Source organism: Protobothrops mucrosquamatus, unplaced genomic scaffold (assembly GCF_001527695.2).
Source record: "Protobothrops mucrosquamatus isolate PMUCROS unplaced genomic scaffold, P.Mucros_1.0 scaffold1367, whole genome shotgun sequence".
NCBI classification, from domain to species: Eukaryota; Metazoa; Chordata; class Lepidosauria; order Squamata; family Viperidae; genus Protobothrops; species Protobothrops mucrosquamatus.
Window position 1 is genome coordinate 299,027 of NW_015387558.1, and position 13,571 is coordinate 312,597.

General features: G+C 39.4%; 1 protein-coding gene across 1 annotated transcript in view; it reads left to right on the forward strand.

Annotated features, from left to right (window-relative positions):
• Positions 1–13,571, forward strand: part of LOC107292530 (voltage-dependent calcium channel subunit alpha-2/delta-4-like) — a gene marked incomplete at its 3' end in the record, with an annotated part of 34,378 nt that overhangs the window by 16,188 nt on the left and 4,619 nt on the right. The window contains exons 5-10 of the mRNA XM_015821627.1: positions 914–973; positions 4,439–4,601; positions 6,570–6,701; positions 7,092–7,152; positions 8,933–9,083; positions 12,377–12,495. Of these exons, the coding sequence (XP_015677113.1) occupies positions 914–973; positions 4,439–4,601; positions 6,570–6,701; positions 7,092–7,152; positions 8,933–9,083; positions 12,377–12,495 (686 nt within the window). The remainder of the gene's footprint in view (positions 1–913; positions 974–4,438; positions 4,602–6,569; positions 6,702–7,091; positions 7,153–8,932; positions 9,084–12,376; positions 12,496–13,571) is intronic.

Sequence of the window (13,571 nt, forward strand, 5' to 3'; positions counted from 1 at the left end):
ATTTACACACACAGTATATATGTGTGTATGTGTGTGTAATATATACATATAAATACACACAGAGAGACATACACATACAAACACGCACACACTACAACCTCCTACCCATTTAGTGCCAGTCAGAAAAAATAATATTGCATTAAATGAAATGTCCATTTGATGGGCTATAAGGCAGCTTTCTATGTTCCAGTGATTCATAGATTCCCTTTCCCCCCCAAACCATGTAATGTAGTATGTAGTATATTCTGTCTTTCATTTTGGTCTTAAAGCTACAATTTCAATAGGTACAAATGCCTTCATCACAAGACAGGAATGTTAGCATCCTTTGCATTTTTTTTTAAATAACAATTAAATTTTTCCCCACTAAAAAAACTAAAATATCTAACATAAACTAATAATTAAGATAAAAAATAAAAGAAGGAACAAAGTTCAAAGGAATGGCTTTAGCTACTAGTCTCTACTTCACATAGACATGCCATGATGCTTAGCAATGGTCTCCTTTACTGGCAATCCAACATGGCATTAAGACCAGGAAAATGATACACTTGGAAAAAATGATATTTTCATTTTTATTGTATGCATTCTTCTCCCCCCCCCCAATATCCCACCCTTATAGGTCACTGCAAGATAATGGTTAATTTCTCTAATAAGCAAAGAGTAGCTTTACGGATTGGGCCAGGATCATCTGCAGGGAAAGAACAAAGTCAAAGATGGAAACCATTAAAGTACAATTGGAACCATGCCCTGTTTTAGTGTGCATTGTGTGTAAAAAAGGATTTGGGACTTTGACAGCATGGTTGTAGTTGCCATCTTGAATTTTTTGCAAACACACATATACACTCGTAGATGTGCTGCTTTTATTGTTGCTTCCATTTATGGTCCCTTAACTTCCCTTTTTCTTTCTTTCTTATAGCGGTTAGTTGAAGCTGCAGAAGATGCTGATGTTTATCATGAATACAACTCCTCATTACAGGTAAAAGATATATGATATCATTTAAGTTCAGATAATCTGTTGTAAAGTCAAATTATGTGTCATGTAGAACTCTTGCTGGACAATTGGTAACCTGTCTCCAACAAAGGCATCCAACTAATTATGGCAAGGTGGGGAAGCTGTAGTCCTCTAAATATTAAAGCAGGGGTCTTCAAACGTGGCCCTTTTATGACTTGTGGACTTCAACTCCCAAAATTCCTCAGCCAGGCACGCTGGCTGAGGAATTCTGGGAGTTGAAGTCCACAAGTCATAAAAGGGCCACGTTTGAAGACCCCTGTATTAAAGGATGACAACTTTGGTTGGGGCCAGCATTAAGGCTGGTGGTACAGGAGGATGTAGTCTCTCAACATCTGGAGGGTCACAGGTCCATCACTCTTGGCCACTGGCTTTTCAAAGACATCTATGCTCTCTGCCATATTAAATTTACATCCTTGGTAGGGCCAGCTGTTGCATTCTTCTGATTCTTTGGCTGATATTGATTTATGTTTGGGAACAAAGTTGACAGCTTGTCTGTGATGTGTATCAGCCCATTTAAGCTGATCAGTCATTGCCTAAAATTAGAATTGCTGAGGAACTGAGTAAGTATATGTAAACTAATTTCTTTTCTCTGTGTAATCTGACTTTGACTGTGAACTTATCTAAAGCCATATCTGTAGCCTGTAGTGATAACCATTGCAGAGTATTGATGTTTTTAAAATGGTATTAAAATTAAAATTAATGCTATTAAAACTGACCACAGTGGCAGAGGCGGTTAAGTATGAATGAAAGCATTATGGTATTTTTCTGAGTCAAACCAATGATGTTTCCATGCAATATGGAGAGAACATAAAACATCAAATGGATGCCATAAATGTGATAAACTTTTTTTATATACACACAATGTTATGCAAATATATTCATGAATAGGTCGTGCTAATCTTGGAAACACTGCTCTTGCTTGACTCTGCTAACTTTAATCTCACGGGGGATTTGCAAACATACAGGTTCTACCCATAATATAAATCTAGTTACTGAAAGTGAAATATATTGAACTAAATCAAATTGGAACATTTTTAACGAATGTGAAGAAGAAAAGAGCACAAAGTTCAAATAGTGGGACCCCCACCCCCCTTTTAGAATATGATTCATTCCTAAACACAGAAGTCTAAAACTATTCAGCACAAATATTCAGTTAAAATGCAAGGTGAACATATAAGGCTAAAATCTCTGTTCATTTGTAAAGTTTACCCAATGATTTTTGCCCCAGTGAGCTGGATCTCAGGTTCCTCTTGCTTTACATGGCTACACTGAATTCTCTTTGATTGTGTTACACACAACACATTTAACCAAGTTAGTTGACCACTGCCAACTGGGGTTGACTAAGAATAGATGTAGAATATTGTAATGCTACATGTCTTAGCCAGTTGTTTGAAGGCATTCCATTTGGTTTATTTATCAAACATCTTCACCATCCATCACACTTCTGTGACTCTGAGCAGTTTACAAATAAAATGATAAAATTATATAAAATCCATACTTAAAAGCAAAGTTAAAAAACAAAAAGTTCTCTTTGGAGACTCCACCCATCATAACTCTTTAGCTGACAGGTGCACAACATAACTTTGCTGCCTGACTAAAATAGGAACAAGATGGTTCCTTGGGTAGGTAACCTGATTCCTTGTGGTGAAGGGTTTTAAAGGTAATAACCAACCCCTTGAATTGGATGTGGAAGCAAACTGGCACCCAGTGCAGCTTACCTTAGAGCAGGGGTGTCAAACTCAATTTCATTGAGGGCCGCATCAGCATTGTGGTTGCCCTCGGGGGGCCGGGTGGGTGTGGCCAGGGTGGGTGTGGCCTACTGTGTGGGTGTGGATGGAGTGGGTGTGCCCTATTGGGTGGGCATGGCCAGCTCTATATCGTTCGCATCAAGGGTGCCTGTGGGGGCCTAGGCAGGAGTGGGACAGATCTGAGGGTCTCTGGCAGAAGGGGGTGGGACCGGGGCAAGTGCCAAGGCATGGTCCACTGGAGGAGCCTCAATGCCTGCTGAAACCCCTCCGCCAGATATATGAAGTAGGTGAGGGCCATTTGCTGGCCACTTCCAGGCGATGGTGCATTTCTTCATTCCTCACAAAGGGTGACACCTCCCCAGCATGCACCCAGGGAGCGGGGCTGACATGGCAGGGGCTGGTTCCTCACTGTTTCCAGACGGCCTTGTGGAGCTAAGACTAAATGCGTTTCAGCATAGATGGCCACCACAAAATTGTACATTGGCTCCCGGCTGGCCTGGGCCAGGGCCAAGGCAGTGGGGGCCGTTCCCTCACTGTTTCCAGGATGGCTTCGCGGGCCACATGAAACCACTTTGCGGGCTGCATCCGGCCCCCGGGCCTTGTGTTTGACATGTCTGCCTTAGAGGCACCTCAAACTGCTTATGCTGCCACGTTGTACAATGCCGTACATTAAAATATGCATAATGTACTATGCAGTACATTAAAAATGGATTAATCCAGTAACTAAGTTAAGACACTTGTGCCATTTCCACCTCTTGTTCTTTTTTTTTAAACTTAAAGAAACCAGGCTCAACATAGGGGGCAGAGAAAATTGCTCCTTCTCCATTACCCCCAGAATTCACTACTGTATTTATTTATTTGAATTTATTAGCAGCCCAGCTCCAATGGACTCTTTGTAATTACTGCTCACGAGGCCGGCCTGCCACAGTGTTTCCTCCTGAGCTTTCAGGCTTAAGCTGCCAAGACTTCTCTCTTCCATCTGCCAACCTGCCGATTTCTCATGAAGCAATGGGGTGAAAGCCAAAGTGAGCTTTCCTTCTATGCCTTCATCCTGGCCCATCCCTGGCATCTCTGCGTTACCTCTGGCTGTTTAGGATGGAGAAACATGGGTTCTTCAGTCATGATCTCCTGATTCCTGGCTTAACTTAGTTGCAAGACTATAGTGAGGGCAGGCTGGAGAGAAGCATTATGTGTGAACTGGAGGAAGGATTGGTTGAAAATAGCCACGGTGGCAATCATAGCAGTGCAGTCTTGCAATGGTTTCAGTGGAAAAAGACTCATATAACCTCCTGCATGTTTTCCACGGTTTCCAAAAGGAGAAAAGTCAGGAAAAGCCCTATGTATATTAGAATGGTTAACACTGCTTTGTTTTCTTTGTCCAAGAAAATAATCTGAATAATCTAACTAAATTTGGGCACCCTTCGAAACCTCATATTTGCTTGTTATTCTTGTTATTGAAGCATTCTTTTACTGAATTTGTCACAAGTCTTTGTGGCCTGATCTATTAGGGATCTTTCTCCATGCAAACACTTGTATTTGGAGATGAAATTATTTTCACCAAGCAGTCTTGATTTTAACAGAATCTTAGCACTCATTTCAAATCAAAAGGTAAGGATCAGCATGAATTTTAACTGTTGAAAATTATGTATTCGTTCATTTTTCTATTTTTCTTCACTTCCAGTTTGATTATTACAATGCTGTTTTGATTAATGAAAAGGATGAAAAAGGTAATTATGTGTCACTCGGGAATGAATTCATTCTGGAGCCAAATGAGCATTTCAATAATTTGCCAGTGAACACAACATCCAGTAATATACAGCTTCCAACCAATGTCTATAACAAAGGTTTGTCTCTCTCTTTTTCTATAGTTTTATTGTAAAATTGGCATGAAAGTGACAGCCAATGCTCAATGCACATGTCATGACATAAATAAAGATAAAGAAGTGGACTGCAATCATACATATGTATGTTGTGTGCATGCAAGTATATACAATACTATGTAGTATTGCTGGTTGCTAGAATTGGATGCAGAATTTTTAAAGATGCAACTTCAGGGGAAGAATGCATGTTTTGTAAGTTAAAAGGGGATAATATTTAGACATTAACAAATAGTTAATAATAGTTTTATTATTAATTAAGCACAGAAATGGAGAATGAGCTATTCTTTTCCTCATTCCAATATTTGTTTGTTTGTTCAGTTTATACGTGTGCCATTTTGCAAATGTGACTCTAGGTGGCTAACAACATATTAACAATATTATCACCATCACCACCACCCCATAATTGCAAAAGCATAAAAACCCATAATGGCTGACAACAAGAAATCTTATAAATAGTAACAATAACATATTAGGTGCTATCTAAACTTCTGGTAGCTCTGGAGAATTAGGGCTCCTTTATGAGGAAATTTTTATGAAAGGTTGGTAGGGTCAGGGCTAATGTAATCTTAGGAAGCCTGTCATTGTAGTGTCCCAATTGAATTATATTTTATTTTATTATTTTATTTTATTATTTATTTTATAAAATTTATTGGCCGCCCATCTTACCATAAGGTACGTATGGGTGGCTTACAGCCATAAAAATATATCTACATTAAAACATAAAAAAATTAAAACCAAAGATTAAAATCTAAGGACACAAGGGGAGGGCAGGGTGGAATGGGGGGAGGTGTTAATTGATCAACCACCTCCCCTGTGCTGTTCCCTCATTGGGGCCCCAGGCTAACTGACAGAGCCAGGTCTTTAGGCCTTTACAAAAGGATAGAAGGGTTGGGACCAACCTCACATCGGGGTGTGTGTGTGTGGAGATGTTCCAGAGGGCAGGAGCAACAACAGAGAAGGCCCTCCTCCTGGACCCCGCCAGCCAGAATAATCGGGCTTACGGGGCCCACAGCAGGCCTCCTCTGTGGCATGAGTGGAACTGGCCAATCCCAGTGGGGTGAGATGGTCCCTCAAGTAACCTGGACCCATGCCATGAAGGGCTTTAAAGGTGATCACCTATACCTTGAATTGTACTTGGAAGCAGATTGGCAGCCAATTTTCTGTTTGCTTGGGTGTAAAATTAGACTTAGAACAAGTCAAAAGGTCTGTACAAAAAATTTGAAATGATGCTTTGGGAAACGTGTTAGCATGAATGAGCCATGTCTTTCTGAAATATTAAAATAGCCAGATTCTTTCCAAATCTAGGGTGACAGTTTTGCAGAGAATGTGCCTATTTTAACAGTTTTCAATGAATACGGGTACTTTTAATACTTTGAAACAGAAGTACTTCATTTGCACAACTTATCTTGAGGGGTGATGATTTAGATTAGGAAGCCCACTATAACCCCACCTGCTTGTTTAAATTTCTGAACTTGGTCATAGATGTGCCAGCCTAATATAGTTTATTACACATACAACACAGCTTTTCCATCCCACTTTCAAACGTCTCCAAAATAACAAATTTGAGCCTATAGCTCACTATCCCAAATAAAGTAAAACTCTTGGTTAGATGGATCAATAGTTAATATATTATATTTCCATATGCTACATGTTAAACTGTTGATGCTTTAGGGCAGGGGTGTCAAACTGCCAGCCCATGGGCCAGATGCGTCACGAGGAAACCGCACCCATACCATTGCCGGCAATCAGGAAAAAGTTCCGATACGTTGTGCGACATCACATGACACCACGGGTTTGACATGGCTGCTTTAGGGAAAAGCTTGAATAGATGTTAATTAATTTGTAAACAGTTCAGTATCATTCCATCATGCTTATCGTTCTTCAAAAGGTGGGTTTTTTTTTACTGAATAAAGTTGATTCTTTTTCCCTCAGACCCCGACATTGTGAATGGAATTTACATGTCAGAAGCCTTAGATGCTGTTTTTGTGGAGAACTTTGAACGAGACCCAACTCTCACATGGCAGTATTTTGGCAGCACAACAGGATTCTTCAGGCTTTATCCAGGTGACAGGTCTTAGTTCTGTCTTCATTTTTCCAAATGTTAGGTTTTACCTAAGAAGTAGAATAAATCAAAAGTCATTTTTCCTGAATAAAGGAAGCTGAGAATCGGCATGATTTTACTGAGTTTGATGGGTTTATTTTTCTAATACACACCTACCTGATAATATGATTATTAAGGACAAAAATGTCAACATCTGTAAAATCACAATTAAAATTGGCTTTTATGTTTTTATCTGTAATTGCAAGATTAAAAATCGTAAAGTAAAAAATGTTCATTAATTAGATTCTATCTCTCAAAAGTAGCCTACCTTAAAAAACCAGATAAATCCTGATATTTACATTGTAAAATCTGTGAACTAGATCTTTAGCAAATGTCTTGTGATATCTCTTCAGGAATAAAATGGATACCAGATGAAAATGGAGTCCTTTCCTTTGACTGCAGAAATCGAGGCTGGTGAGAGATTTAGAAGGAAGAAACCAATGTTCATGTATTTGCTTTAGTGGACCTTCTTTATTCTGTGGAGTCCTTGATGCCCTCTGAGCTTGGTTGTTTGCTTGCAGACATTTCATTACCCAATTAGATAACATCATCAGTGCAGTACACTGGGTAATAAATGTCTGCAAGCAAACAACCGGAGAGCACCACAGTCTCCACAGTTCATCCATGAGCTTCTTCTATTCAGGTTTTTTGTACTGGAACATATAAAATTGTTTTGTACAATACAATAGCTTTCTTTTTTTAAAAAAAAGCATTAAGACAATTACCCTTTCCATTTTTTCATTGTCATCTAAGTGATACCCTAGATCAGAAGTAGGCAACCTTAGCTCTTTTATGACTCGTGCACTTCATATCTGTGAGTTGAAGTCTACGAGTCATAAAAGAGCCAACGTTGCCTACCCCTGCCCTAGATACTGCATTCTGGTTAAAACCTTGTTTCAGCCAAGCACCAAAATGTTGATCACATGTCCATGTGAATGTTGTGGCAGTTGTAAGTACAAGGACTGGTTGTAACTCACTTTTTTCAATGCCATTGTAACTTCAAACAGTGGCTAGACAAATGGTTGCAACTCAAGTACTATCTTTATGAAAAATCCACTCTCGTTGAGCACTAGATACCAATATTCTGCTGCTGCTTCTTTCCATAGAGAACCCACCTTCTATAAATCAATCTAAACTGCCAGAATTAAATCTTCTAAGTTTGGGGCTATTAATCTAGGGATTATGCTCTCAAAAGTAATGGATTGGACTATCAAATTGGACTTGATTATGTTTATATTTAAATATGTACGTATTATAATCACTTTTCAGTTAAGTGTTGAATAATTTCCTTTGTGTCTTATTAAAAATATTATTTTGGCAACAACCTTTGGATATCTGGGAGTCATGTCCAAAGTTCCTGGAGACCAGCTCAGTGCATTTCCATAAAATAATTTTTATGATTGTTTTTCAGCCACTGTTTGGCTTTTTTGTACAACTGAATAAAAACTCATATCCACTTAATTTTTTAATTTTTGTGAAACATCAAGAGATTTAGTAGGTGTGATGATGGTATTAGAAGGAGCCACTGTTTGTGCACCAATATTGTGATCCAGAAGAATCATTCATGTTGTAAAAGGCATCTGTAAACTGTGTCCACATCTTGACATGACTAGAACTATTGAAAATGAATCTCCTATTTTAGTTACTAACTCTATAGATTGTCTTTGTTTTTCTCATATGAGTTAAACCCTAATCATTCCAAAATAAATTTACCATTGAGAACCAGAAAAATCCTAAAGTCTGGACAAATCTATGCATTTGTATTCAGAAGAAGACCTATTGTACAAAATACAAGTACAATTGTCCAAATTTTTACTTAGATATCCTTTTCCCCACCCTTAAAGGATAAGTTCATTGTACTGAAGTGATTCAAGCAAAATACTTAAAGTTATACTCATTTTATGCCATGCTCCATGATTTATGTCATTTATATACTGATACTATAATACAAATAAGGTAAATTGCTATGATTGTCTTAATTTGGAATTTAATGGGCATTTCCTCCTGCCCAATCAGTCTCTTAACTTAAAAATTCACTGTATCTACATTAATAAGAAAGAAGAATAGGAAGGAGGAGCAACTTTCAGCTTAGGATCATGAGTGCTGTGATTGGTCCAAATTCTCCACTGTGTCTCCGTTAATATGTTTGCTTTATATTTCTGACTTCCTTTTCCTATCCTACACCTGTCTTAAGGTATATCCAGGCAGCTACATCACCCAAAGATATTGTGATTGTGGTGGACATCAGTGGAAGCATGAAGGGTTTGCATCTTACCATTGCTAAACACACTGTTGTCACTATATTGGACACACTGGGAGAAAATGATTTTGTCAATATTATTGCTGTAAGTATCTCTTTCCTTGAAGCTCTCTTTTCCTTTAGAATGATTACCAGTAGGTCAGTGTGGGATGTTATGTATTTAAAATGGTGACCTGGGAAAACTAAGATTCAAATCTATGCTCGGCTATGAAAATTCATTGGATGACTTGGGACCAGTCATTCAATCTCACTCCAACTTACTTCCAAAAGGTTGTTGGGTACTCCTGGAAAATGACGGGATATAAGCCAAACACAACATTATCATCTTCATTAGATGCTCAGTTTATTTATTCAGAAACTTTGCTTGGCAATCTCTATTGTTCCTCCAAACAATTAAGTCTACTTTTCATAAAGCCTATATGCACTGAATGGTTACAAATGATTGGACAATCAGCCCTTTGACTATCAGATGTGATATACTGTATTCAAAGTATAACTACTCATTCCAAAAGACTGTAACTCAGGTGTGTTTGCAGGGCATAGTCAAAACAAGGATGGTGGCCACAATGGTGTGCTTGATGGGCCACTTATTTGTTTTTGTATGTTGCAACACATCTCACACATAAAACGGGAGAGAAATGTTACCGCCTTGACTTTTTTTTGCTAAATCTTGTGGACATGGATGGATCCTTCTATTTTATTAAAAAAGAAAAGAAAAGCACACATCTTTTGGGGATAGCTTTACATTTTATAGAAGTGGTTTTCCTGATTGTTTAGCTTCACATATTATTGCAAAAAAAAAAAAAAAATTCTGGCTAAATATATAAAGAACCCTGGGATGAAACCAAATTCTCCCTTTAGCTTGCAGTATTTGTTTCAAATAGAATTATTTTATCTGGCTTTGGTCATCCAACAGTTTTTAAAAATAGCTTTTGCTATGAGATTAAGAATCTGAACAGGCTTTGGGCAGGATATTTACTCTCAAGAGTAATTTCATGAGATTAAAATGCAAGAGAGCCCTTACATCACCCCCTGTCCCCCCCCATCCCATAAAAAGGGGCAACCCTGGCAGTGGCATATTATCCTTAAAAGATGAATTCATGGAGATACGAAAGAGAGATATTTAGTAGAGCAAATGTGGAAATACCCCTGGGTAGCCCCACTGTGCTGTCTCAGCACTTGCCTCACTAATCAATGCTTTGTTTCTCCACTCTGCCTGATTTGGAGCCCTGAAGTAATTTCGGGTCTCTCTCAATAATTTAGCCTGTCACTAAGCTGAAGCTTGTGCAGCTGAAACAAATGCATAATCATATTTGGTGAAACCGTGTCTCTGCTTGCCTCCTTTTCTCCTTTCCTGTTTCCTTTCATGAATGTTAGATTTTAAGCCACTTGAGGTAAAGAACTGTCATGTACTTTAAAAATGGTGCACAGTGATACCACTTGTATCAATAGATAAAAGAACCCAGCAGGTACAATAGGTTGTATGTAACCTGTTTGTCATCTCTGTGTTTCTCTTGATTTTTTTTCTGAGCCTTCTGTTCATTTCTTTGTTGATCTGCAGTCTTTCCATCTTTGTCTATCTAGCCCCTGCACTGGGCTTCTTTCATGCTCTTGTTTACAGCAGTTCTGGGCAGCAGAAACCAATCCTTTGGGACTGTGACACACTGTCTTGAGCTGTTGCACTATAAAACAGGACTCTCTCAACAGTTTTCTCCACTATGGTGCCCATGAGATTTGTCCTGGATTACAATCGCCATCACCCCGCCCACCATGGCCATTAACTCAACTGTCTTGAAATAATGGAAGTGATCACCCCAGATAATCCAGCCCATTCAGAAGGGCACCCTTAGTGAGCATTAGACTGGATCTGGATATAGTCCTGCAGATAATTCAGACTGAGGTTTGCAAGCATAACTGTAGGTTTATTTATTTATTTTTTGGTCAGGAAGTTAATACCACCAGGTTCTCTGGCAAAATAATTTTGCCTTTGGGGTAGTTCAGAGCAAGTTGTAGAATTTAAGCACAATTGGACAAGCAATTTCTTTAAAATTCCTCAACTTGGGAGTATAAAGTCTCTTTTCTTAAAGTATCTTCTTCCATAGGGACTTGAGTTCTGACCCCCCAATAACAAAGAAACATCAAGCATCCTCCTCCCCTGAATCGTCACCTGTCTTTGAAGAGACAGGCATTATATTTGGGGCATCCATAACAATTCTGAGAAAAGTAGCTGAATGAAGAATACTCTTGTTCTACTACAAAGGAGCCAAACAAACTATTCTGACTGTAGCAATAAATCTAAAGTGGGTCATTGTTATTATCAGATTGGTTTACATTTCTATGCCTGATCAGAGGTATTGATTTTTCCAGTATAGAAACAGAACAGCCATAGGTTGCTGTGATAAAAGCAGAATAACACCGTGGACTATGTTTCCAAAATAAGAGAAATAACATGGTGACAGACTAATTCAGGCAGCATCCTTTGCCCTCCTCTTCCTCCTTGATCTTCACCAACAATCCTCGGGACCAATTTCTTATTATATATCTTTGAGGCAAGGAAGGTTGGACTGATCATTCAGAGAGTGGAAGGGAGACCCTTAGAACTTTGGGTGCGGGAACCCAAATGAAGGCATTCCAGACAGGTGTCCATGTAGCCCAGGGGTAGTCAATCTTGGCTCTTTTATGACTTGTGGACTTCAACTCCCAGAATTCCTGAGCCAGCTGTGCTGGCTCAGGAATTCTGGGAGTTGAAGTCCATGAGTCATAAAAGAGCCAAGGTTGACTACCCCTGATGTAGCCTTTGCATGAGCTCTTTCAGTGAAAGGAAGCCTCTCTGAATCATGAGTTTCACTGCCAAAGAGCTGTTATGATAAAAAGGTCTCCCTTATTTCCTTATGGATTTTACCCTTCTTGTGTTGACTATTACCATTTAAGGGAAGAAGATGCACCCAGAACATTATCAGAAGCAAACAAAGCTGCCTGATTCAGCATTAAGAAGAGTGCGAGACTAATAAGGAGCTAAACACTAGAAAATGCAATTCAACTGAAAAACAGATTAAGGAAAGAAACGCAGGCAGATGTAGCCAAGATTATTTGCTTCTTAATTTACATTTTCTTTCCCCTATGTACTGTTTAAACATCAGTGAAAATTACTAAATTATGTCCTACATATCCATGCTTAGATTTGCTTCCCAAAAGGCAATGAAAATTGTTTTGTAGCATCTTGCATTTTAAAATGTATTCTTTGCTCTCAAAGCGAGGATGACAGTTCGTAGCTAAAAGGGATCTTCTTTATTTGGTATAAAATCTGCTCATGCTTTCAGAGTTCTTTTAAAAAAAATCCTTTCACAGCATGTAATTTTCCTCCTTTTGTCTTTACAGTACAATGACTATGTTCATTACATTGAGTCATGTTTCAAGGGAATCCTGGTTCAAGCTGACAGAGATAACAGGGAGGTCAGTATTAAACTTGAAAAGACATTCTCTGCTGAATATGGCATGTAAGCACTGGGGACTTAAAGGCCCATAAACTGTTATAAAACATATTTAACCAATGCTTTTTCCACCCCTGTGAATTCTGTGGCTATTTTTATACAATATATCCAAATGCTAGCTAAGTAGTTCAGTCATCTAAGCCAGGGCTTTTCAACCTTTTCACCCATTGTACCACTTTTAGGATATAGCAACATCCGAGTACCACCAATCGCCTAGCAAGGTATCAAAAACTTGATGACCAAAAAAAAAAAAAAAGGAAAAAAGTGATAAAGTGCAGGTAGTCCTCGACTTACAACAGTTCGCTTAATGACTGTTAGAAGTTACAATGGCACTGAAAAAAATGCCCCCCAAGCCACAGCCGAGCAAGACACCTGTCTACCCACCCGTCCACGCTCTTCCTCCTATTTGAGGTGTTCATTGTTGTGAGCATTTCTGTTGAGGATTGGCAGCAGGGGTGGGGTGGGGGGTGTTTGTTTTTTATCCCCCCCCCGTCTGCTGGGTGGTTGCAGCAGGTTTTGGTCACTTCACATGACCCTGGGACACTGTGACCGTCATAAATATGAATCAGTTGCCAAACATCTGAATGTAAATCACAAGACCCTGGAGATGCTGCAACATTCCAGCAGACCCTGGAGATGCTGCAACATATTGTATTAGTTATCTGTTTTAACTGGCTGTAAGCCGCCCTGAGTCCGTTAGGAGAAGGGCGGGGTATAAATTTGATAAATAAAATAAATAAATAAATTCCAGCTGATCAGTGTTTCTTCTGGGCTCAGCAGAAGCGCCAGGATCAGCGCCAAGCTCCAGCTGGAGCCTTGCGCTGATCCTGGTGCTTCCACTGAGGCCTGACAACCCCGAAGAAGTGCTCATCCTGGCACTTCCGCTGAGCCCTGACAGCCCTGCAGCTCCAGCCATCTCTTGCTCAGGCTTGTACAGTGTTGCCACTGGTTCAGCTCATTCCCCTCCCCCGCTACCACTTTTCTAGGATGGCCGCATACCACCTGCCAGGTGCCAATGTACCACAGGTGGTACCCGTACCACTGGTTGAAAAGCCCTGATCTAAGCCCATTTAGGGAATAGT